Source organism: Piliocolobus tephrosceles, chromosome 2 (assembly GCF_002776525.5).
Source record: "Piliocolobus tephrosceles isolate RC106 chromosome 2, ASM277652v3, whole genome shotgun sequence".
In the NCBI taxonomy this organism is placed as follows: domain Eukaryota; kingdom Metazoa; phylum Chordata; class Mammalia; order Primates; family Cercopithecidae; genus Piliocolobus; species Piliocolobus tephrosceles.
Genome location: NC_045435.1, coordinates 71,697,523 through 71,725,184, shown reverse-complemented (window position 1 = coordinate 71,725,184; position 27,662 = coordinate 71,697,523). Strand labels below are relative to the sequence as shown.

The following is a 27,662-nucleotide window of genomic DNA, read 5'->3' as shown; positions in this document are numbered from 1 at the left end:
AGAGTAAGTGTCAATATAAGTAAATACTTTAGGGTTGTCTAGGCATTCACAACAGCACACACTTTGGGGTGGGGGTTACAAAAAGTAAATTCATAAGACCAGAGTTCCAAAACTCAAAATTTTTGAAATTGTTGATTTAAGAATTATAAACTACTACATTAAGAAGTCTTCTTCTGTGGTCAGGGTGGTCACAGAGCAGTAAAAAATCTCTCCAACCAGGATTTTCCCAATACCCTGGGGTAAACGATTCTAGTTTTGTAAAGACTCTTTGAGAACATTCCTGAGAAGGCGCAAGATACTTTTCTTTTACTTTCATTTAAGAGGACATGGTCGGAGTTATACCTGATGTAAATGATGAGTTGGTGGGTGCAGCACACCAACATGGCACACGAATACATATGTAACAAACCTGCACGTTGTGCACGTGTAGCCTAGAACTTAAAGTATAATAATTAAAAAAAAAAAAAAAAAAAAAGAGGACATGTTCATGACCGCAATAGAGACGGCAGGAGGTGGGAGGCACAATTAAGCCAGCACACCTCTGTGTTGCTACAATGTTTCAACATTTTGAGATAGCAGCTACCATAGAAAAATTGGGAGGTTTCACAATTTAAAAAATTCATTTTTCTGGCTTTTGCAAAATCACAAAAGCTGGCAACAACGAACTCATATACTACATGGCAACTCCAGGTCCCTCTGAATAGCAGCTGCCCTTGCCTGTTATATAAGGCATTCATTTTCAGGTCTGCCTAACACATTTATTCCTTACTTGGCATCTATAGGTTAGTGGTTCTCAGCCAAGGTGATTCTGCCCTTCCCACGGAGGGCAGTGGCAATGTCTGGAGACATTGTTGGTTGTCACAACTGAGGGGAGGGAGTGCTCCTGATACGTAGTGAGCAGAGGCCAGGGATGCTGCTAAACATCTTGCAATGTACAGAAAGAATCATCCAGCCCAAAATGTCAACAGTGCCTAAGCTGAGAAATCCTCCACCAGCAGCTGACTATCAGGAATGCGTGACTACATCCCATCAACTTGACCTGAGACTGAAAGATCTGAGGAATGAGAAATCCATATACCTTGTTAAGAGAACAGCAGTATCATGATGGATTCCACCTGGACTGTTCTTCGAATGCTGCCACTGGCAAAAGTTTTTTAATGTTGTCTGAGCATTAAAAGATATGGAAGGCCCATCCTAAATACAGAGAAGAATTATGATTAATCTGTTGTATCAGTATCAATTAGATATGCCATTTCGGATACAGATAGAAGAAAAAAGAAAAAAACTTTATTACCTGTTCATTATGAATCACAATTAAGTTCACAATAACAATATTAATTAAATTTCCAATACTTGGGTCTTTATAGATAGAGGCTACCTGCAACCGAGATAAATTTTTCAAAGTTAATTGTGAACTCTGTGTAAGCAATAAGCAAGTCACGTCTTACGTTGGGCTCCACCTCTTTTTTACGTTTCTTGCAACATATGCATTTTTGTGGTTGTGAATTTTTCATTCACTCAACAATTCTTTTTGTAAAGTCTCTTCGTAAAATTCATAGATCACAGTTTTAGGTAACAGTAAATTCAAACAATTTTAAATTCCTCTGAAATTGCATTGCCACGTGACTTAACAGTTCTCCATACCAGAACACTGGATATTAATTTTCCATTAAGCTCTTTCCTCTCATCTGAAGTCCTAGATTGCCAACTTATAGAATCTCACATTGGGTGCATGTTAGCCAGCACTGCTGTTCCTTAATGTTTACCACCCATTTGTGTCCTTGACAACCTTGTTAACCTGGTGGGGTTTTTATTTTTGTAGTATTATAATTAATTATAGGAGCTAACATTTACTAAATGCTTGAGAACTGGCTGAAAACTACATACACACATGCATTTAGTCTGTATACAGCAAAACTCTGGTCTGGGTACTATTAAAGTCTCTGTTCAACAAATGAGGAAACTAAGTCACTCAGAGAAATTAAGTCACTTGTCTGAGGCAACACACTGGTGAGTAGCAGCAGAGCCAGAACTCTCAACCTAGGACAGTTTGACCCAAAGTCCATGTTCATAATCAAAATTTTTATGAGAGATCTGAAATTAAGAAGTGAAAATGAGGTTATGCATATGTGCAGGGCCAGATTAGATGTTCCCTTCCCTCCTGGGCATGAGAGGGCTGGGGTATCTGGGACTGAGCAGCATGTGGGGGTGAGGGGGCATGGAGGCCAGGCAGGGTTGACAGGGGGCAGAGGGGAATGGGTCACAGCAGTGAACAAAAAGGCAAGGAGTACCACAGGCCACACGGGGGGAAGAAGAAACCCTAAAGCTGTGCCCAAACAGGATTGCTTTTCATGTCCATCTGGGGGATTTATTAAAAATAAGTTTTACTTCAGGTAAATTAGGGCTCATCCATTGAAAGAAAAGTTATGCTACGGCTGAAAAGGAGTAAGAGGAGGTCTATATGGACTTTTCTGGAATCATCTCGAATCGTTCAATAAAATAGCAATGTGTAATACAGTATGTGAAAATCCCTCCTGTTTGAAAAGAAGTTGTATATGCAAACGTGTTTGCATAGGAAATACCTAGAGTTGCACTGCCCAACAGTGGCCACTCATCACATGTGGCTAGTGAGTACTGGTATGTGGCTAGCTCAAATTGGGTTATACTGAGAGTGTAAAACACTGGATTTTGAAGGCTTAGTATTAAAAAAAGTAAAATACCTCATTAATAATTTTAAAAATAATATTTGATATAAAATATATTGCTAAAATTAATTTTACCTGTTTATATTTTACTTTTTTTTGAGACAGGGTCTCACTCACTCTGTTGCCAAGGCTGATGCGCAGTGGCACAATCAAGGCTCACTGTAGCCTTCTGGGCTCAAGAGATTCTCTCACCTCAGCTCCCGAGGACCTGAGACTACTATATATGAGCCAGGTATATGCTACCACACCTGGCTAATTTTTTTTTTTTTTTTTCATAGAGACAAGGTCTTGCTATAATGCCCAGGCTGGTCTTAAACTCTGGGCCCCAAGAGATTGTTCCACCTCAGCCTCCTAAAATGTTGGGATTACAGGCATGAGTGACTATACCTGGCCATTTTCTTAAAAACTTTTTTTTTTTTTAATGTGGCTCCTTGAAAATTTAAAATTAGGAAAAAAAAACTTTTTAAAAAATTTAAATACATTTGAAATTAAATATGTGGTTTGTATTGTATTTCTATTGGGCAGCGCTTGTTAGAAACATATAAGAAAACTTTCAACAGTGGCTGCCTCTGGGAAGGGGCCTGGCAGTCTGCATAGAGAATGGTACTTATTTTTTAACAATAGTCTTTGTTCTGTCTGATTTTTTTAAAATCATGCAAATATATTGTGGTTTTAATTCAAAATGGGAGTCGAAAAATAGAATGAAACCCTCCTAGGTGTCACTCCCCAGGCTACTTAATTAGAATCCCGGGGGAAGAGGCTATTTTTAGAAGTTCCACAGGTGACTGTGATTCACAACCAGCCTCCCTAAGAACTACTGAATATCCACAACTGGCTGTGCAAAGTTCCTAAGTGAGGCAAAAAGCACTGGTTTTGGGAACTGGACAAGCTAAAGGTCACAGGCAGTGTCCAAGTGATTTATTAGCTTCACCTGATCATGGGCAAGTGACCTAACTCCTCTGAGACTCAGTTTTCTTATCTATAAAATGGGCATGATTGATAATCTCACCCGGCAGGGTTGTCACGATTCAAAATTATACCTTTTAAGTAAGAAGCACATTGTCTAACGCAGAATAAATACTCCATATTGATAACCACTGTTGTCAGTTTAAAAAGGCAACCAACAAATAATCTTATGTTCTGTTCAGTCACTTGCCTGAATGGCTGAAATGCCAGTTCTGAATGGTTCTCCAAAGCACTGAGTGGAAACCCATTCCCCAATGGCACATTTAGAGACCTTATAAATCACCTTCGTTTGAATGTACTTACAATTGACATTAAAGTTAAAATATAGTGTTGAAGGTTTTCTCCATGGTATGAAACCATTCTGTTGTCTGCCACCACCAAGACTTCTACAAACCGTGGATAGGATAAAAAACGTTTTGTCCTTCTGTGGGTCCTCTTTTCTCTTGTGTTGTCCGTCTTATTACCATAGGCAGAAAATGCCTCTGTTGCTAAGCCGCTGTTTAATGCTGCCACGTCATCAGCCAGGTTAATCCTCTCTCCCCATTTTCTTGCTCTGGTTTTCTTCTTGTCTTTACTGTTCCTATTTTTGTGTTCTGTAACAAATCAGATGGTACGCATTACATTTCAAGCCACAGCTATTTTATATTAAGAATTTAATTTGACACATTTTAAATTGATGCCTCTGTGGTCAAATTACATACAAAAATAAGTCCTGCATACCGTGGACTCCACAGACGCACCTCAATCTGTACTCCCACCTAAGTGACTAAGGATTTGAGATTTGCTTCCCTGGGAAGCTTTCACACTTGCTCACTTATGGTATTAGAAAATCGGGCCTGAGCTTGAGGGAAACAAGGCATGTGATTCTTATTCTTTTCATTTGGTAACAAAAGCTTTGCTGAGATTGATTCAAGGAATCCTATTCTTGCCAAAGATATAGTAAGGGCCAATAATGTAGCTACAGAGCGTTAAAAAACTTAAATGGAGGCTGGGCGCAGTGGCTCATGCCTGTAATCCCAGCACTTTGTGGGGGCCAAGACAGTTGAATCTCATGAGGCCAGGAGTTTGAGACCAGACTGGCCAACGTGGTAAAACCCTCTCTCTAACAAAAATACAAAAATTAGCCAGGCGTGGTGGTGCACGTCTCTAATCCCAGCTACTCAGGAGGCTGAGGCACGAGAATTGCTTGAATCTGGGAGGCAGAGCTTGCAGTGAGCTTAGATCGCGTTACTGCACTCCAGCCTGAGTGAGACAAAGGGAGACTCTGTCTCAAAAAAAAAAAAAAGAAAAGTTCCATATATACCACTCATGCTATTCAATGAGTTCTAATACAAAGAGGTCTGAGAGGTGGACAGGCTAACAGACGATACAAAGGAACTGTAGAAAATGCACAACCAGGTATTTTATTACCTTATTAGATCATTTCAGTACTTAAAATATAAGAATAGAATCACAGCAATTCAATGTCTCTGAATTTTTAATTAACTTACTCCAGGGTTCAGTTAAGGAAATAAACTCTGAGAGTCTGGGCAGGCAGCTGGGACCATGATTTATAATGTCAAATTAGCTCTACTCATTTCCAACTCATGCCTAGGCCTCTTCTTGGGTTCTCCACAGTCTTGCTACTCAAAGCAGGGTCCGTGGACCAGCAAAATTGACAACAACTAGAAGCTTGTTAAAAAGCAGATTCTTTGACCCCACCCCAGGCTTGAATCTATACTTAACTAGATCCCCAGGTGACTGATATTAACACCGACATTTTGAGAATCACTAGTTTCCAACTTGGCTTGAAGTTTATATTGCTGATGAAAATACTGAATTTTCACATCATCAACTATGCAATAAACAGAATAAGCATTAAAATTCCTGCCAAAATACACTTTGAGTAAAAACAGAATTTAATCAGTTAACTTGACAATCAGATCATAAATGTGCTTTAATGCTTTAATGACACCAGCTTGTGGTCTAAAATAGGCAACAGAATTCTACAATGAAGAAGTATGCTTACCTAACCATAAGAGATAGAATTTGTCACATCAATACCAAAGGTAAAAATAAAAATTAAAAACAGTTAGATTGTAAGTGGTTTCATATTTGAAGGGACTAAATATTTGACCATTATAACTAACTGCTAAGAAAATCAGTTTAGGCCAGGATGTGCATTTTACCCAAGTTGAGTGTTTTAGTCATTCTTAAAATATAGTGGTCCCCCACTTTTTCATGGTTTCGGTTCCCTTGGTTTCAGTTACCTGCAGTCACCTCAGTCCTAAAATATTAAATGGAAAATTCCAGAAATAAACAATTCATAACCTTTAACTTGCACACCATTCTGAGCAGTGTGATGGACTCTGGCACTATCCTGCCCCATCCTGCCTGGGGTTGGAAATCATCCTTTAGGCTAGCTATCTACCCTGTATACACGCCCCAACTGGTCACCTAGTAGCCATTCCGGTGATCAGATTGACTGTCGAGGTATTATAGTGCTGTGTTTAAGGAATCCTTATTTTACTTAATGATGGCCTCACAGTGCAAGAGTAGTGATGCTGGTAATTTGGATTAAGACAAAGAGAAGCCGTAAAGTGCTAACTTTAAGTGAAAAGGTGAAAACTCTAAACTTAATAAGGAAAGGAAAAAAAACAAAAAAACAAAAAACTCTGCATGCCGAGGTTGTTAAAGTCTATGGTAAGAACAGATCTTCCCTCTGTGAAATGAAACTGGTGCTAGTTTTGCTGTCGCACTTCAAACTGCAAAAGTTACGGATACAGTGCACAATCAGTTTATTTAAGATGGAGAGGCATTAAATTTGTGGTTGGAAGACAGGAACAGAAACTTTCTGGCTGATGGCAATCAGGTTTGGTACTATCTGTGGTTTTAGGCATCCACTGGTGGTCTTGGAACATATCCCCCAAGGATAAGGGAGGACTACTATAGTAAAATCTGTCCAAACTGTCAAACAAGTTATATGCAGTCCAGTTATAGATAACACCACTAGCGTAAAACCTGGTACATAAGATGTAACATTACATTCTTCTTCTTCTAGTTTTTCTTTCAAGAACACTCATATATGTATACCAATGCCAATGGGTATTGCATGTCTACCAACTGGCATTGGTATACATATATGAGTTTTCAGTATATGCATACCAAGGCCAAATCAATTGTTAAATCATCAAATGAATACAGACGAGATATTAATTATACACCTATTATGTACCAGGCATTGAATTAGGCTCTTTTACGTATGTTATCTTACTCCTTTCAAAGTGAGAAAATTACCTCTATTTTTCTGATGAGGAAAATAAGTCTCAAAGAAATTAGCAACTTATTCAAAGTCACATTGCAGGAAGTGGAAGTACAAGGAATCAGTCGTAGATCTGCTCAATTCCCTAAACCGTGCTCTATGAGGTGAGCTTTCTCAACAGCTACGGTTTGAAATTAGCTCATGATATGGTGAACAGCTCCCAAAATAAATATGAGTTGAGAAAAAGACAGTGCCTGGTGGACATTTTCACAAAGATTTTTGTTTTTTACAACAGGTGTATGGAAGCTATGTTGAAGATTAAATTTTTTAATACATTAAGAAAGTGTGTCACTTACACTGTGAAAAATAATCCTTGCTTAATGTCTTCTGTAATTATTATAATTTGATTTCTTATGGTAAGTACAGTGTTAGACATTTTAGAATATTTAAAGTCTCTATTGGTTTTCTATTTCTCATTTGTTGATTTCTGCTCTAATCTCGATTTCTTTTCTTCTGCTTGCTTTAGTTTTAACTTGCTCTTTTCTTTCTGTTGTCTTAAGGTAGAAGGTTAGGTTATTGATTTGAGACCTTCTTTCTTCACAGAAGTATTTACAACTATAAATTTTCTTCTAAGCCCTGCTTTAGCAGCATCCCATGTTTTGGTATATTGAGTCTTCATTTTCATTCATCTCAAAAAAATTTCTGATTTCTCCTTTGAATCATTGGTCATTTAGAAGTGTGCTGTTTAATTTCCACATTTGAGCTTCTCATTTTTTGTCTGTAATTGACTTCTAATTTTGTTACATTGTGATCAGCAAAGATGTTTTATATTACTTTTATCCTTTTAAATGTATTGAAATTTGTTTTATGTTCTTGCATCTGGTGTGTGCTGGAGAATGTTTCATGTTCACTTCAGAATACTCTGCTGTTCGTGGGGTAACGTGTCCTATAGATATCTGTTAGTAGTTGGTTTATAGTGTTGGGCAACTTTTCTACTTCCTTGTCAATCTGCTGCCTGGCTGCTCTATCCATTATTGAAAGTGGGGTGCTGAAGTTTCCAATTATTGTTGTTGCATTGTCTATTTCTCCTTCCATTTCTGTCAGTTTTTGCTTCATGTATTTTGGTGTTCCGTTATCAGGTGCATACATGCTTATAATTATTATATCTTCCTGATACATTGACTTTTTAATCATTATAAAACACTTTGATGGACTTTATTCCACCAGGAAAGTGAAAGAAGCCAGTCACAAAAGACCACACATCAAAGGACTCCAGTCATAGGAAATATCTAAAACTGGGAAATCTACAGAGACAGAAAGTAGAGTAGTACAAGTTGGGCATCCCTAATCTGAAAACTCCAAATCCAAAATACTCCAAAATTCAAAACTTTTTAAATGCTGACATGACACCACCAAGTGAAAAATTCCACACATAAGTATTTAAAACAAACTTTATTTCATGCACACAATTAATAAAACTGTTGAATAAAATTGCCTTCAGCCTATGTATATGAGGTGTATATGAAAGATATATGTTTAGACTGAGGTCCTATGCTCAAGATGTCTCACTATGTATATTATATGCAAGCATCCTAAAATCCAAAAAATCCAAAATCTGAAAGACTTCTAGTCTGAAGCATTTTGGATAGAGAGAGAGTGGGGAGATGGAAGTGTGGTTAGCTAAAAAGTACAGATTCTTTCCTCAAGTGATAAAAATATCCTAAAATTGACTGAAATGATGATTATAATATCTGTGGATGTAGCAAAAAATCATTAAATTGTACAGTTTAAATGGGTGAATAGTACGTATGAGACTTATACTTCAATAAAGCTATTTTAAAAAAAGAAACTATATCACTAAGTTTGTGAGAAGTAAATAATCCTTATTTAATGTTTTCTGTAAATATTATGATTTTATTTACTGGATTTACTTAGAGAAAACTACTGAGTGAGAACAGTACTCAGGAAATGTTGTACGGAATTATTATTATTATTATTTTTTGACCACTAAGGGGAAAAACAAATGTACTATCAGAATCATCAGAGGAGACTTGGGCACAAGAAAACCTGCAGATGAATCGAGGCCATAATTGGAAACAAAGTATACTTATAAATATAATCAAAGAAATGAAGGCATTAATCAGAAAAAGGCTACAATTTCTACTAGCAAACAACTCATGTAATTGTAATATTTCTAGAGGATATTTCACCCACAAGTAATCTGTGTATCAAAGAAATAATTCAGCATATTTTAGATGGCATGAAAATGCAAAACTCAAATTATTTCTTCAGGATCAAAAGCAATTTCTTCTAGAACAGAATGCTCCTCAGTCTTTTATCAATCTGACCTTTTCTCCTAATAAGTTAGAATCATATTTATTGACCTAATTAGTCCAACTAATTTCTATCACATTAACCATTTTAGCAAGCAACTTTGAATTTCTCATTAAAAATAGCATTAAAAATAGACACTATATCTTATATACTCACTCAACTCTCTCGCTTCTGAATAGAATTGTAATAACAGAATAGTTTTCACCCACAGAGTACGCACTGTTAGGATAAACAGAAAGTCATCCACATTTCTCTTTTGTGAGGTTTTAGTATAATGCTAAAGGAGGAATAGAGGCTCGTGTTTCAGGAATTTGCAAACTCACTTTGCTTACAGTTTAATCAGAATAGGCTACATAATAAAATTTCACTGCCCTGGAAAGCACTGTAAAAATGGTCTGTGTTGGCTCAAGCCTGTAATCCCAGCACTTTGGGAGGCCGAGACGGGCGGATCACGAGGTCAGGAGATCGAGACCATCCTGGCTAACACGGTGAAACCCCGTCTCTACTAAAAATACAAAAAACTAGCCGGGCGAGGTGGCGGGCGCCTGTAGTCCCAGCTACTCCGGAGGCTGAGGCAGGAGAATGGCGTAAACCCGGGAGGCGGAGCTTGCAGTGAGCTGAGATCTGGCCACTGCACTCCAGCTCGGGCGACAGAGCAAGACTCCGTCTCAAAATAAAAAAAAAAAAAAAAAAAAAAAATGGTCTGTGTATTCTTGCTCTTCTTTTTTCCCTCATATATAGTTTTACACTTATGATTACTTTTCAATAATAGTTTAAGATTATTTGTATAAAGTACAATTTTCAAAGTATGAAGATCAATAGTTTTCAGGATATTCACAGAGTTCCACAATCAAGGCCATCATCTAACCTTAGAATAATTTCATACTCCCAAGGAGAAATCCCATACCTCATAGCAGTCATTACATTCTCCCCTTCCCTCAGTCCCTGGCAATCACAAACCTATATTGTTGTATTTACGAATTTGCCTATTGTGACATGTCATTTAAGTAGAGTCATACAATATGTGGCCTTCTGTGACTGGCTTCTTTCACTTAGCACAATGTTTTCAAGTTTCTTCTATGTTGTAGCATGCATCAGTATTCCATTACTTGTTACTGTTAAATATTCCACTGTATGGATATACCACATAATGTTTATCCATTCATCAGTTGGTGGACATTTGGGTGGACATTCAACCCAACTGAATAAGAACATTGCTGCTATGAACATTCATGTACAAGGTTTTGGGTGAATATATTTTTGTTTTTCTTGTGTATATACATAGCAGTAGAGTTGCCAGGTCATACGGTAACTCTACGTATAACATTTTGAGGAACTGCCAAATTGTTTTCCAAAGTGGCTACACCATTTTCTTGCTTCCTCTTGAAGTTCAAATAAGACACCTGGAAACAGGACATCATTTTTTCATGTTTCTTCTTCTTTGAGGATGCCTCAAAAATTAATCATGTTTACTTAATTAAATAACTTCATGAAAAACTTGGCCAGACTCAAATCCTAAAATAGCATATTGATGCCTCCAAGTAGTAAGTGCATGTTTGCATTAGAAAAAAAGTTGTAATACTTAGCAATCTGAATCCTCATATATGCACGTAAATAATTTTAGAAGTTTAAAAAAGCTCTAACTGGCAATTGTATGTTTCCTATCACCACATCATAGGTATTACAGTTCTAACATTTTATTACAAGGACATGAGTTAATATCGGCTTTTGCAACTACTTTGGCGTCAGTGCTCACAAAAGGGAAGTAGTCATGCTTACACTGCCACCAACAGCCAATGTTTGAAGAACTCGTGCAGCGAAGGGAGGGCAGCCTGATTTAAGTTCTGTTTGACCTTAGGCAAACAACTGACACCTGCTTATAACGTGGAGTTAAAAACAGTACTTATTCCATAGAGTGGCTTTGAGGAATAATTGGAGATCATGCATGCAAAGTGTTAGCATAGTGCCTAGTGCATAGGAAGGAATGAATAAATATCGTTACCATATTTTTCTTTCTTTCTTTTTTTTTTTTTGCCAGTCATAAAGTCATAAAGTGAGTTAGAAGTAAAAGGAACCATTTAAGGTAGAGAGACTAAGTGTGCTTAAAAACAATTTTCTGGCTTACAATAACAATTTCAAAGACATGAGCTGTATACTCCTAGTGGGGCAAATCAGCACAGAGTGTGCCTGATTGCATTTCTGACATCCAGCTTTATGATACTGTGAAAAGAGGAGGAACTATGAAACCAGAAGTGCTGAGCGCTGGTCTTCACCCTACTATCCTATCTGAAGGATCTTTTCTGAGTCACTTCTCTGGGCCTCAGTTTCCTGACCTTTAAATGAGCGTATAAATACTTGCTTCCATCTTATGGCTATTTTGAGAATTAAATAAGAAATCATACAGAGAATTTCTCATAAATTATAAGTTAAATTTTTAAAAAATTCACTTCTTGAACATCGATTTTGTGCCAAATACCGGGCTAGGTAAGTTGAAATAAACAACAGCAATGACAAAACAAGAATAAAACGTGGGTCCAATCTTTTTAAAAAATGATTATAAAAATTTAAGATGGTATCCTTATTTTAAAAAAATCTCACAGCGTAAAACTTTAACATCTGCTGATTTATTGGTAAAAATGTTTCAAATGAGCTTCATTTCACATTTTAATACAATAAAACGCACAGTATGTTACTAAATAACCGGGATTATTTCAGCAAATACCAGCCAGGCCTTGTTATTCAGTGGTTAACTCACTGAAGTGTTTCCCACCAAATGGGGTTGGGCCGAGGAGATTTGAATGTTAACATTAACAGTTGGGAAGTTAATTATTGCTCTCTATTTTGTAAGGTTTATCAAAATTTAACTGAATTTCCTCCAGGCACTGGGCTACCTTGTGACTTCACACAGCACAGGACCAAAGGGAGGATTCAGGAGCAAGAAGAGATCCCTTTCTGTTCCACCCAAGCTTGTCAGAGAGAAGGAAGTCTGCACAGGAATCATCTGTGGTTTTCCACTTGGATTCTGGAGCCACGCCAACCCTGGTTCCCATTCCTGCCCTATAGCTATTCTAGTTGCCCTTTCTTATGTCATTTCCTGCTTTAAAGCCTCAGTTTCCTCATCTGTAACATGATGATAGTAACAGCATACTGCAAAGAGTAACTGTGGAGATTAAAAGAGACAATACATAAAATGCCCTTAAAGCAGGGCATGGCACAGAGGACAGGTCCATTACACATTAAATGTAATAATAATTATTAGTGGTATTGTTTTACTTGTAGCATGTAAAACATCTGCTCTTTATAAATTAGTATATTGACATTCTCATACAAAACAATTCTGTTTTAGAAAGAATATTTGATGGGGCACAGTGGCTCCTCCTGTAATCCCAGAAATTTAGGAGGCAAAGGCAGGAGGAATGCTTGGTGCCAGGAGTTCAAGACCAGCATGGGCAACATAGGGAGACCCTATCTCTACAAAAATCAACAAAACAAACAACAGTGTGAGCTGTTTTTTCTTTTTGTTTGTTTTATTATTATTTTTTAAGTGATGTGCCCCGTGTCAAGTAGCGCCACATGCACAGTGCTGACAGTAAATAAATACAGAGTGATGGCAGAAGGGATTGTGGCTAAGACTCATTTTGGGCTGGCCTGAACCTTTATAAACAATGTTTCCATGAGAGTGGTTTATGGAACATTAGTCCCATAAGATAGTTTCAAAAACAAATCAATTAACTTTGCAAAACACTTCACACAGCTTACACATCTGGAACTTTCTCCATGCACATTAGCATTTTAAGAGCCCTAAGAAGTCTTGCAGGAAAGAAACCAGTTTACATTTGTTGAATCGCATGATTGCCAAACTTACGGAATCTTTGCCAAGAGGCAAGTGATGGGGACAGCACCATCACTGGCACTATAACAAAACGCAGGTGGAATGTGTGGATGGGCTTCCCTCTCGGGAGAGAAGGGCGTGCGAGTGGAAGGCAACAACTGAGAAGCCTCTTGGCTTTCAAGGAGCGGTGGTGGGCAGTGGGAGGTGTCTGAGGGTCCCCTCACTACCTTTTAAGGGGATGGGTGTCTTCAGCTACCTGGGGAGTTAAATTTGCTGACTTGGGCTTGAGATTTGAGTGCACTAGCCCCAAAAGCCCTTCTGTGTCCTTTTCATTCTCCATTCTGTAGCTCCTTCAACTAAGTGTGATAAGAACAATGACAACAGGCCATAATCATACTGGCCAACGTTTGTTGAGTGCTTTTCTCTGTGTCAGGCACTCTTTTTTTTTTTTTTTTTTTTTAATTATATTTTAAGTTCTAGGGTACATGTGTACAACGTGCAGGTTTGTTACATATGTATACATGAGCCATGTTGGTGTGCTGCACCCATTAACTCGTCATTTACATTAGGTATATCTCCTAATGCTATCCCTCCCCGCTCTCCCCTCCCCACAATAGGACCCTGTGTGTGATGTTCCCCTTCCTGTATCTGAGTGGGAGATCTCATTGTTCAGTTCCCACCTATGAGTATTTGGTATTTGGTTTTCTGTTCTTGCGATAGTTTGCTGAGAATGATGGTTTCCAAAAGAGGACACAAACAAATGGAAGAACATACCATGCTCATGGATAGGAAGAATCAATATTGTGACAATGGCTATACTGCCCAAGGTAATTTATAGATTCAATGCCATCCCCATTAACCTACCAATGACTTTCTTCACAGAATTGGAAAAAACTGCTTTAAAGTTCATATGGAACCAAAAAAGACCCCACATTGTCAGGCACTCTTCTAAGCACTTGATTATTCCTCAGAGCAACCCGATACGGTAGGAACTATTACCTTCTTTTCATAAATGAGGAAACTGAGGGACACTTGAAATAACTTGAAAAAATACTCAAAGTATCTATTTGAAGTAGTATTAAGATGCTGAACATCCTAGGGCCTGTATTTTACTAAGAGACATTTAGTTTTGCTATCAATATCCTGTGAAGTACTATTTGGGAAATGTTGGTTTCGACTCACTCTATCTCTTAGCAGTAGTGGGAGAGTGACCTTTGTGCCTGGCAGGGTGCCAGCTGCCCACAGCCACCCTGTCCTGGCTGCAGCTCACTTGCCATGGCCGCTTCTCAGACTGCTTTGTGCCACGGCTTGGCATCTCCCAGGCTTGCACTCTCCAGTAGAAATAAAATGCAAGCCACACGTGGAAGTTAAGAATTTCTAGTAGCCACATTTTTTTAACGTCAAAAGGAACAGATGAAATTAATTTTAATAATAGATTCTATTGAACCCAATTATGCAAAATATTATTTCTACATGTGATACTAGCTACATCTCAAGGGCCTCCTGGTGACCGTATAGGATGGTGCATTCTAGGCAAGAAGTGTTTGCAGAGTGGATACCGGAGACAGTGTGTTGTGGGAGATAAGAGTGTGAGCTCAGGAATCAGAGAGACCTGTGTGTAAATCCCAGCTGCTCTACATTCAATCTTTGTGAACTCTGGTGAGTCACTTCAGCCCTCTGTGCCTCAGTCTCCTCATCTGTGAAAAGGGGGTAATGACAGTTCATGCCTAATAGGGCAGTAGGGAGGGTGAAATGACTTAGTCTACATAAAGTGTTAGAATGGGGCCTGGTGGGTAGGAAGTACTCTGGAGGCACGGGCTGTGCTAACTCTCATTACTTAGAATGAGCAGCAGGTTAAGGCTGCTGGAATGAAGTGGCTCCCAGGCCTGCTGCTGGGATCTGCCTGCTATCTGACATTTCACTGCAGCTTGTGGGTGGCCCTGATGCTGAATGTGGTGCCTGTGGTGGGTCTAGGTATCATTCTCATATCAGAGATTAAAGCGCAGTTGGGCTGGAGCTCTTTGAAAAGGCATGTAAGCAACTCGTAGGGAGTGTATCTCCCACATTCTTTTGATACACAGGTCTCCTAGTTTACAGGCACTGAGGACTGGTTTATAGGGCCTGCAACTGAAACCCTTTCTCATCCCAATGTCCATGTTCCATGACCATGGAAGTGAGTGACCACAGGGGCATGCTGTACTCCAGTGACCGGTAGACCTCACTGGTCTTCTTCCCCAGCCACAGGCCACCTTCCCCAATACCCTGGTCCAGCTCAGAAAAGGCTTGATTGGTTTATTTATTTTAAAATCATATTTGGTTGCTGTATACTCAGCTCTCGATGTGACAACTTAATCCCTTAAATGAATTGAAAGCTTTCTATCTTTCTCTATAAGCTTGAGACAACTTCTTGAACAGTCTCACCAGTTCATTCTTAATTATTCCCACACTTAAAATAAATACAATGGCACTTCCCAAAGCTCATTTGAGTCATACTTTTGAACATCCTCTTTCCAGGCACCATCTGCAGCTTTTCCTTGTGTTACAGCCTGGAAAGAACACAGGACTGGGAAGTAAGAAGCCTGTGTTCAATTTTGCCATTCGTTCTAGCTCCAAGATTAGGAGTCCCTTCGAAGTTCTGGGCCTTGATCTTCTTATGCATAAAGAGAAGGCCTGGAATAGAAGTTCTCTCTAAAGTTTCCCTCAGTATTAAAAATTTATGAATTCTTGTATTTTATAAGATAAAAGTGAATGATGATTAAAAATGAAGTCCTGAGTTTCCAAAGGGGCAAAACCCAACAGAGATTCCCTCTGAGCCACTGTCACTCTTAGAAAGGGTATGGATGAAACAGTCAGCAGGGTGGCAGGGTAGAAGAAGGCAGAATAATTCCAAAAGAGAGAGACCAACACAAAAGAAGTGGACTTTTGCTGATGTTAAATTATATTAAGGGGAGTACAGTCTACACATCTCCATTACTCATTGGGAAAATTTTATTTTGGACCTGCTAAAACAGATAATAGTTTCTGAAAAACCACTTCTATTTTCTCTAATCTGACTTGTTACAATGAAATAACATCAAATGTGAGAACTAGGAAACTGGCTTGAAAGAAAAAAAAAGTATACAATCAAAGACATCTCTGGAAAAGCATTTAAATTGTCCACAAAGCACAGGATGGAAACTTTCAGGATTTATGGAGTTACATCTTCTATCCCTCTTCAGCAGCATGTGGTCGTAAGGGCTGAATCTCATACTATTAACACCAAACTCTTTTACCTCTGTCTGTGTCTCATTGTGCCTCTGACTCTCTCTTTCTTTCGAGCTGTCTGCATGCACATACACACATGCAACATACATGCAAAAAAACACAGTTGCATTCTTACCGATGAAGAGGCTCCTCTGGACCTGTTTTCACCCATGAGCTAAGACAACACATTCCCATCACAAAGTACACTGGTTGGACATGAAGAGTTGTGTTTCTGTATACAGATGAGCAATAAAAATAACAACTGCCTTTTCTCTTGGCCTAGACCATGGCTTTGAATAATAAATCCTAAATAAGCCTCTCCTATTCCATTTTTTGGACAAGCTCTATACTGCATGCTCCACTATACTTTCTTGCTATGTAGTTCTGGGACTGCATGAAATCTATGGTGCATGAAGTGTTGGCAATAAAATAAAGAAGCTATGCATGAAACAAGCATTTACAAATTAAGAGACTCTTTGAAAGACAAGCCACAATCTGGGAGACAATATTTGCAAACTATGTCTGACAAAGGACTTATATACAGAATAAAGCACTTTCAGACTTCAGTAATAAGAAAACAAATATTCTAAGTTTTAAAAAATTGCTGAAAGATTTGAACAGATACTTCACCAAAGAAGATACATGGACAGCAAATATGCACATGAAGAAATACCCAATATCATTAGTCTTTAGGTAAATGCAAATAAAAACTGTAATGAAATTCCACTAAACACCTATTAGAATAGCTAAACTTCAAAAAACAAAAGCAGAACAACAAAATGTTGACAATACCAAGTGCCGGAGAGGATGCAGAGGAACTGGAACTTTCATACCCTGCAGGTGTGGCTACAAAATGGCACAACCACTTTGAAAAATATATTGGCAGTTTCTAATAGAGTGAAACATACATTAGCCACATAAGCCGGTAATCTTATGCCTAGGTATTTATCCAAATGAAGTGGAAACTTATATTCACACAAAAATCTGTATGCAAATATTTATAGTGGCTTTATTTGTAATGGTCAAAAACTGTTGCTCAAGTGCGTAATGGTTAAAGAAATGGTGGCATATCCATTCAATGGAATACTGCTCACCAATAAAAAAGGATGAATTACTGATACAGGCAACAATGTGGATGAACCTCAAACACACTGTGCTTAGTAATTATTTCTATATTCTGCAAAAGACAAAACTATAGAGACAGAAAAAAGGAGTGGGGAGAGGGGCTGATTACAAAGGACACCAAAAACTGCTCTATAACTTGATTATCATGATGGTTCTATGACTATACATTTGCCAAAACCTGCAGAGCTATACACTAGGAAGGGTAAATGTTATGGCATGTAAATTATACATTAATAGAGAAATGGAAGGAAAACACCAGGAAACACTAATGGAAAATAAAAAGATTTATCAAAAAATAAAAAAATATTAGCAGAAAAATTCTCAAGCCAATCACATTAACTTGAACTTTTTTCCACACAGTAACTGCATTTTTAACACTCATTCTAATTCTAATGTCATATAAGAATTGGGAATCAATAAAAAGGAAGACTTGTGCCAACATTTGCCCCATGTTTGACTTTGCTCCTTCTCAAAGCCCACTACTCAGTCACATGTGCACACCACATCAGATCTTGCATTCACCCATGCTCTTTTTGTGATATTCAGATTATTTATTAATGATTTTCAGTTGCACAGAACATCCATGCAGATATCTGGTCCAGAGGTAAAACGTCAAATGAGAAAACACAGCCATAAATGGCTATAATAAAGACTCTTTAATGATACAATTATCATAAAGAAACCATCTTTGGCAGATACAAAGGTGCAAATGTTAAACCTCAATGCATGATAAAATAGCACTTTATTAACCAAATTGGGCTTATCCTCTCATATGAAGAAACTCAAGAAACTTTGCCATGTCTTACTTTAAAAAGAAAGCCCACTCAAGTGAAAGATCTGAAGGGTTCTCAGGTCAACACCAAAATCTTCCTGCCTCTGTCAGCTAGAAGGCCCTCTGTCAGAACCTTCTGCTGATTCTGAAATCCCTTCTAAAGAACGATGTGTATTTTAACCAGTTTCAGGTGCTTCCTGTGAAGGTGAACATATTATCAAGTATTTATCCTTGTAGCACGCCTTTTCTTCCCCAGCAGGGAATGGGTTTCTGAAGCAAAGTGCCAGGAATTCCTAAAATATGATTAGCAAGAAACAGGGAAAGGTCCTGAGATGGCACAGAAGGTGTAAAGCAGGCAGCTCTTCTGGCTGTGTGTGGAGCCAGAAGCTTAATTAAAAAGTTCTGGGGGCCAAGCGTGGTAGCTCACACCTGTAATCCCAGCATTTTGGGAGGACACAGCAGATGAACCACTTGAGGCTAGGAGTTTCAGACAAGCCTGGCCAACATGGCAAAACCCTGTCTCTACTAAATATATACAAATTAGCTGGGTGTGGTGGTGCACCCCTGTAATCTCAGCTATTTGGGAAGCCGAGGCACAAGAATAGCTTGAACCTGGAAAGTGGAGGTTGCAGTGGGCCAAGATTGCACCACTGCACTCCAGCCTGGGCAACAGAGCAAGACTCTCAAACAACAACACAAAAGAGGTTTCGGGGAATAAGCGTATTTTGTATGTAAATGAGCCCTAATCTCCGGTACAAACCTAACTTGCCACCTTACATTCCTAATTGCAAACTGGCCCTTCTGGGCTTCAAAACACAGGTGAGGGAGATCCTTTAAGGATAGAAAAGGTAGTTTAATATTTCAGTCAATGATGGAATGCAGATATGACAGTGGTCTCCTAAGATCATACTACTAAATTTTGACTCTACCTTTTCTATGTTTAGATACATAGATACTTAACATCACGTTACAATTGCCTGCAGTATTCAGTACAGTCACATACTGTACAGGTCTGTAGCCTAGGAGCAATAGGCTATGTACCACCTAGCCTAGGTGTGTAGTAGGCTATCCTATCTAGGTTTGTGTCAGTGCACTCTGTGATGTTCACAAAATTACCTAACAAGAATGCATGGATCACACACACCCTATGCATGATGACACTGTTGAGGATCTTTCTATTGATAGGAACATCACAATGAGAGCTATCAAGGCACTTCAGACAAGGAGTCAAAATCCTCCCAAAGATACTCCCTTTTCCCTTCAATTAAATCACTCTGAGAAGTGGCTTAATGGCCCAGGGGCTTTGCTCTGGGTACCTGCTCTGGCCTTGGAGGCTGGCCTTGCTTTTCAAATCCTTGCAACTGCAGCCTGACCTTATGATGATAAAGATGAAGCAAAGACTAAGAGCAATGGAAGGGAAAAAAGAGGCTATATGCAGCAAAACTAAAACTAGAACGAAAATAGCAATTTTAACAATAGCAATAAGGACAACAAAGTGAAAAGTAGCTTCAGACACAACAATGAGTTGCAATATGTGGACTTTGTTTAGATCACAATCTAATGAATGATTGTAAAATGGCATTTTGGGGACAATGAGAAAAATTTGAATATAGGTACTGTGTAGGTGATATGAAGGAATTATTGTTAATTTTGCTGAAACATTATTTATAATATTACTTGATACATATTATGTATCAGATACTAATACTATTATAGTTACATAGGAAAAGATCTCCACTTTTCAAAGATTTATCATGAAATATTTAGAGATGGTATCTTGGGTTTGCTTTAATATACTCAGCATAAAGAAGAATAAGCAAATGTAGAAAAATCTTAGTCATTATTAAGATTCATGGTGTTTATAGTGGTTCATTTTATTATCGTCTCTACCTTTACGTACGCTTGAAGATGTTCATAATAAAATGGTTTTTAAAAACAAAATGATATTTTTTTAAAAAAATTAATGAATAAATGGGAACAAAGGAAAGAAGGTACAATTCCTGTAATAGAAGTTTCTTTTTTACTACTTCTTAATGACTTTATTGGAGTACTGCACTATTAATACCAAAGTTTTTTTTTAAAAAAAGGGAGAGCAGAATTTTTATAAGTACCATTCAGTAGATCAAGTTGAAGAAATAAAGAATTAATGTATTTAAAACAGTGATTTTCTAATAATTTACCAAGGATTTTAGAGGTCATTGCTTATACTGACTGTTTATTACACAGAAAGTCACTGAAGACTATAAAAAAGAGAAAAACTGTATAAACTCCGATGAAGAACAAAAAGGGGAAAATGAAAGGAAATCGGGCTCAAACCATAAATCCCAAATGGCAATAACTGTCTTTAAAAATTCATCATCAGTCTTGAGTTGCAGTGCCAGCTTTTTCCCTTTCTGCACACTGTGGACAAGTTTGTTCACCTCTCTTCTGCACGTTATGGACAAGTTTATTCACCTCTCTGAGTTCAGCTTTCTCATTTGTAAGATGGGAATAATCAGAGCATCTTCCTCCCACGAACTGTTGCAGGAGTAAATGAAATAATCATAATGTGCTTCCACATTGCCAAGTACACAGTTCCTTAAATGCTGCCTGCTCTTGATCTCTACAAGGCTGAAAGGGTCTAAGAATGCAGAAAGTGTGCGGTGAAAGTGCAGGAAGACCAGTTCCTAGCATAAGTCACTAATTAGCCACCAACCACTGACCTGCTTGGGGCCCAGGAAGGATTCTGAAGTCAGCCAAAGCTTTTGTCACTGCCTGGAACCCACAGGCTGCCCCAGAATGTTTTACCAAAAGCCCCCTCAGGGGTCTGCTCCCCAGTTCTGTCTCTCACTCCATTTGGGCACCACTCAAAGGGCAGCTAATCTAATCAGCTAATCTATGCTAAATTATTAATGGGATCCAAGAGGTTAATGTGTAACAAGTATACACTCCATCAGAGGCCTGCTGGAGACAGACACAAGGCCTCAGTGAGTCATTAGAGTCTTGGTGGGAATTTCAGGCACCAGGCAGCCTTCCTCAAATCAAATCAAATTCCAGACAGGCATTTAAAAATTCCTGCCAGCAGAAATAGTTTATATATGAAGGCAGTCAAATCAATGCCGAGGCCAAAAAAGATCCCCTAACTAGACCAGGACATAAGGGCTGAAGAAAATGGTATGTTTATGAGCTTTATAACCTTGGGCAAGTCAACATTATGGACTTCTCTGTGTCTCAGTTTTCCAATCTGCAAAATGGAGTTTGTGGTAAGAATTGAAATATGTAATCCACGTAAAGTGCTTGGAACAGAGCCTACCACATGATACATGCTCAGCAAATGTCAATTCTTATTAGTATCATCTAGAGAATGGAAATTAGATGGTAGTCAAAGAAGATGCTCCAAAACCTGAAGTTAAAAAGAGGTTTGTAGGCCAGGCATGATGGCTCAGTCCTATAATCCCAGGGAGATCCTGTCTCTACAGGAGATCTGGTTTTTTTGTTTGTTTGTTTTAATTAGCCATGCGTGGTGGCATATGTCTCCAGTTTTAGCTATTTGGGAGGCTGAGGTGTAAGGATCCCTTGAGCCCTGGAAATGAAGGCTATAGTAAGCTATGATTGCGCCACTGCACTCCAGCCTGGGCAACAGAGTGAGATTCTGCCTCAAAAACCAAACAAACCAAAAAAGGGGTTTCTAGATAGCAGTTTCCATTTGTGTTTTCAATGCAATTCGACCCACCGTATAGCACATTGGAATCAGATTGGGTTAAAGCTCAGACTCTCTTCTTCCTGGCTGTGTGACTTTCTGCAAGTTTCTCAACCTCTTTGAGCTAATTTTCTCAACTGTAAAATAGGGGTAATAATACCTAACCTACAATGTTGATGAATGTATTACATATGATAATGTGTGTAAAGTGTGTAGCATAGTGATCCCATATGCGCATAAGAGCCTAACAGATGATGGCTTTAATTATCATCTTATGTTTTCTAGCCTTTGTAACTGCAGCCTGGAAATCCCAATCAGAAAGTGATGGTACTGTCTCATGGGAGTGACAAACAGAGTCACCAGTGCCTAATGGAGATTAAATCTTAATAATACCAGGGTCAATCCAACAGGCACAAGGCAATTTAGCTGGGTTGAATGGGAGATTCAACTTTAACCAGCCACAGATGTCCCAAAGAAGTAGGCATGAGGCAGGATTTTTATCTGTCTGGTTATTGAGACTGCCTCATTGCAAGAAAATAAACGACTGATAATCTCCACTTCTAAGGTCCTAAGATCCTAAGAGACCAAAATGTGGCTTGGCTATTGGTCTCCAGTGACAAGTTCAATGGGTCTAGCAAAATAAATCCATGCCACTGTCCCCATTTCATTTTATCTGTATTTTCTGATTATGAAACTGTTATAGAAACATAGTAAAGGAGTCACAAAATGTAAGAATATAAAATTTCCAAAGTAAAGACTGCCTAGTAACCATATGTTACTAGTAACCATAAATAATCACTGTTAATATTTTCATGTCTTTACTTCAGATTTTCTGTTTACACACATGTACACAAATACAGTTTATCATTTAAAAAAAAATCCTACCAAACATACTAGTTTATCACCTGCTTGTTCACTGAATATATATTTCTGTGTTTGGTAACATAAATTCAGGCCATCATTTTTAACAGATGCATAGGAATCCATTATATGCCTGCGTCATAATGTATTGATCTATCTTCCTCCCAAAGAGGACTTAGGCTGTTTCCAGTCTTTTGCTATAATAAATAACACTGTACTGGATCTCGTTCATAAACACCTTTACACAATTGTCCGATTATTTCTCTACGCACAGCATTGATGGGTCACAGAGTAGACAGTTCTTAAATGCCTTAAGAAACAAAAATCACCTGGCCTTGCTGAGATGGGAAGGTGAGGGAGAAGTTTGAGTTAGAGAAAAAACACTTGTCTTCCAGGCCCAGGCAAACAAAACAGCCTTCTTCCCTGCCTTTCTCTCACCCACCTACCAGGAAGCACTGATAAGCACTAAACCCTCTTGTACAAAACTCAGGGTCAAACAGAGAGTGTCTGTGAAACAGAACTTGAGATTTCTTCTGGAAACAAGCAATAGGAAGGATCGGCAGGAAGTGGCTTATAAAAGCAAGCCACTCTCGGAAGGGTTCCCATAGGCCTTTCGCTTGTCCCCCTGGTGTGTAGGGCTGGCAGGCAGTGAGCACAGTGAATTTTACTGAGGACCCGGTGTGTAAAGGACACTGCAGTCACAAGGGCATGTCATAGGGAGAGAAGACACTCCACTTCCCATCCTGAATCCTAAGGAACTCACAAATAGGATGAAAAGACAAATAAATGCAGAGACACTCAAAGGACCCAAATGTATACACATAGACGTAACCAGTGATGACAAAACAGATACAATCGGGAAGGGCAGCCAGTGGGCCAAGAGAAACTTGCAAGAAAGAAAATGTTTAAATGCTGCATTGGGTACAGAGGAAACAAGGGGACAGAAAGCACCCTCAGCCTTGCTACTAGCTGGCAGGGTGACCTTGGGCAAGTCCCCTAAACCCTTCATGATTACCCAGAAGCACTAGGCTATTAGCTCCGAATTTTCATATTTTGAGTTTTCCTTTCCTTATTGTGGTGTTTTGTTTTCTATTTTCATGAACGCTTAAAAAAAAAACCTGTCATTCTGTGATTGTCTACCACCTGCTAAATAAACACTGTCCTGGCAGCTTTCCTTATTTCATACTCATTTAGCTCTAACTTCAATCTTGAAAGGTACATGTTATTCTTACTTTATATTATAAAGTGTGCTTGAAGTCATACAACTCACCAGGAATACGGACAGTTACTGGTTTTCTCCTCCTGGCACAGAGGAGTTGGTCAATAAAGACTTGATGGCTAACTGAATGAATGGACGCAAGAATGAAGAAACGGAGTTGTAGACTCCTTTCTAAACCCATAAAGCTTTCATTGCAGTAGATTCCTTCTATGCTTCCCTTTCTAACTTAAGTTATCTCAGAATCCTTTTTTGAAAATTAGGCATACCTCAAGACTCAGAAATGACCAAGACATATTCCATCTGCATGTGAAAGTGTCACAGCCATTGTGTCTTGCCCTGCTCCAACTCCCATGATCTGGTAACTAAAGGGTTACACCTAGCTCAGCAGAATCTCTCTCCCAAGGCTAGGGAAAGTTCAGATGAGTTGGTATTGAATATATAGGGTATCAGTCCTGGGAGGAAGCATCTTAACATCCTGCAACTTCAGTTTCCCTATCTGCACAGAATTAGAGTGTTGGTCTAGACCAGACTGCTAAGGACTCCTCCAGTTCCAATATTCTATCATTCTATGAGAAGAGGAGACGTGGAAAGCCCTGATGTAGAAAGTCAAGTTCACAGCAACGCCAACAGCAAGTGACAGATAATGACTACTGCCTTAAACCCAACTTTAGCAGTGACTCTCAAAATTTAGCTAAACATCTGAATCACTTGGAGCACTATTAAAATTACTGATTCTTGCTTCATCACATTTGCCTGGGAGAGGGGTTTGTTTTCTTTTGTTTTAAAGAATCTGCATTTGTATGAGGCTCCCAGGGTACTTCTAAAGGTTACTTTTGGTTACCAACCACTGCTCTTGATCGGGGTTTGGGAGGGAAGGTGTATCACTGAATCTGAATGGATTGCTATTGCTAGGCAGCCCCTTTTCTCTCTGGCAAGAGGGACTACTCCCACCCCAACCTACTTTCACTCCCTGTGCAAAGGCTACCTGGTTTCAGAGGTGTCCTTGACCTGTTGGTCCATTCCTCTGATGTCTGCTGGTGAATCGTGCCATATTCTAAACTGTCCTGAGAAATTGCATCTGAATTCAAAGAAGGGGTGCAGAAGTAGCTGGAAGAGAGAGACCAGAGTGGCACAGCCCAGCAGCAACCTTTGGAAGAGCTGATCAAAACTGCTGGGCTCCTGGTTCATCACATGGGATGAAGGAACGGCACGCCATATTGGTCAGGAGAAAGCACACACTAGGAAGAAAACTAAAAATACTGGCATTGGTGATTTGGAAGGTGGTACTTAAAGGCACCAACCTTAATAATGACTGGAACCCAAATACTTTTTTTTTTTTTTTAACTAAGGCATCTTCATTTTTCTCAAGCTTGACATTTTTAAGATTCACTCTTCTTTGTGTTTTTAACAGGGTTTGACAATGACATTTCCTCCAGCCCAGGAAATCAAATGTCCATTAACTTGCATAATTAATATTTTAAAGTGAAACTTGAAGATTTTTTTGAATCACAATACTAATTAAGACTTTCTCTTTCTGCCCCCTCTCTTTTCCACAGACACCTGCACAGAGAAAATGAGTCACGGAATAAGACAGACAAACATGGGTCGTCATTGTGGACTAGCTGTGAGATCTTGGGCAAACTACTTCATCTCTGTAAATCTCAGCTCCTTTTCCAGGTATTATACAATGGAGTTACGAATGGTACCTACCTCATAGGTTTGTGATAAGGATTAAGCAAGGTAGTGAAGGTACAGTGCTTTGCATAATGCATGTACAGAATAAAACAATAATAAATAGTCATTTTTAAAAATGTTGACCTGTAGCCACTTTATGGGAGTGGCATTGGTCATGTCAATAAATTGGTTATGACCAGTGACACTCCCCTAAAGTGTCACTGGTCAATAAATTCATTAGTGAAAAAAATATTTCAGTGTCTTCTGAATAAATACAAATAAGATAGAAGGAGGGAAATTGCAAATTTCATTTCTGTATGTTACGTATACATTTCATGTTATGTTTACATTTATACACATGTCTAAAATGTGTACTTGCTAATACAGATTTGGGAAGTCAAGAAGTTAAGGTCAATGGTCTTATTAGCACAGTCAAAAATGTGATAAATGTCCTGTTCATTAAACTTGCTGGTGGCTGGCAGTCTTGACTCTGTACCCGCTGCTGAAACTATTGTTTTTGATCTATCTAAGTATACTTGCCCCTCTACTCCTCATATCCCTTGGTTCTTTAGAGTCTGACAGAATGCTTCAGTTATATTCCATCTTGTGGTGGTAAGAACACAGAATTGGATGCAATAAAGCCAAAAGATCTACAATGCTACACCTGTAAATTTGGCTACTTGTAGGTTATAAATGGTCAATGTTATCTTTTATTAAAGGATTCACTTTAGAGATAATAATTCCAGGAGAGAATAGGACAGCACACGGTATCCCACTGAACAACCTGGTACAGGTATAAGATGAAGTAAGTGATCCTCTGGGGAGCATTTGAGGAAACTCCTGGTGGTCTTGAATTGTGGCCTTGTTTGGAGATACCAGAAAAACCCTGAGATGTTATTTAATTTGGAGAAGCAATTTTAAAAATAAAGAATAGAAAGAAAGATAAAAGTTTTAGAGACAGGAAGTCCAAGAATTTTTTTTAAGTATTTTCATGAACAACCTAAGATGCAGGACCAAATTGAGGAATTATTTCATAGGATAACCTATCATCAGGCAGAAAGTAACCAGGCTTCTGAGGCGGTGGAATGTTGCTACAAGACTGTAGATGGAGAAATACAGACAGAAACTTTCCAGAGTGCCCAGAATGACGTATCCCTGACAATGGCCAAACATGTCAGCACAAAACCTCAGAGAATCTGGCCAGGATGGAAGGAGACTATAGGATTTGACTGGTTGATTGGTACCTCACAGTGTAACGTACAGGTACCTGCCTACAGTTCCTTAAGTCACAGAACATGAGCAAACCTGAAGTTTATAGGAAACATTCAACAAACACATACGTTTTTGTGACTTCCATTTATAAGACATTTCTGTAACCGTACATGGTGAAACAAAAAAACAAAAAACACCCAAATGAACAGAAGATGCCAAAAAAAAACAAGCATTTGGTGACTGAGGGTGCTACGACCATGACCTGAATATTACTCAAGCTGAACCCTAAATATCAGCAACTTCAACCAAAAAGGCAGCTCTGCCCATAGAGGGCATGGAGTCACTACTTTGAGTTCAAATCCTGACTTTATAACTTCTTAGCTGTGCACCTCTGAAAAGGTACTAAACCTCTCCTTAGTCTCCCCATCTGTCCAGTGGGATATGTATCCCTACCTCATTTGAGGACTGAATAAACAATAATGCATATGGTAGCACTTTGTAGACTGGAAGAGAGCTACATTTCTGTAGTATAGCAATTTACCCATCTCAAGGAGCTGGACTCTCTGGGTAAGCAAGAAGCAAATACCTGAGGTGTCACATGCATGCCTTCCCATTGAGGGCTCTCTCTGGGGGGTGCTGCGCCTATAAATGATGTGGGGTTTGTTTTGTTCCTCTTCATCTTCTTGTTCATCCATGGACTGTAGTGGTTCAATAAAATAATCCCCATCATGAGACCGGAATGTGCCCAGCTGCAAATGAAGAGAGATGGGAGGTTGATTTAACATAACTCAGTCATTGG

General features: G+C 38.8%; 1 protein-coding gene across 2 annotated transcripts in view; it reads right to left on the bottom strand.

Moving 5' to 3' along the window:
* Positions 1-27,662, bottom strand: part of ADAMTS9 (ADAM metallopeptidase with thrombospondin type 1 motif 9) — a 192,312-nt gene that overhangs the window by 158,064 nt on the left and 6,586 nt on the right. Inside the window, exons 3-6 of one of the 2 annotated variants that reach the window (XM_023200389.2) lie at positions 27,450-27,612; positions 3,975-4,264; positions 1,295-1,378; positions 1,079-1,194 (exon numbers count right to left, since the gene is read on the bottom strand). In XM_023200389.2, coding sequence (XP_023056157.1) covers positions 1,079-1,194; positions 1,295-1,378; positions 3,975-4,264; positions 27,450-27,612 — 653 coding nt within the window. The remainder of the gene's footprint in view (positions 1-1,078; positions 1,195-1,294; positions 1,379-3,974; positions 4,265-27,449; positions 27,613-27,662) is intronic. The other variant, XM_023200398.2, reaches the window with a different exon arrangement.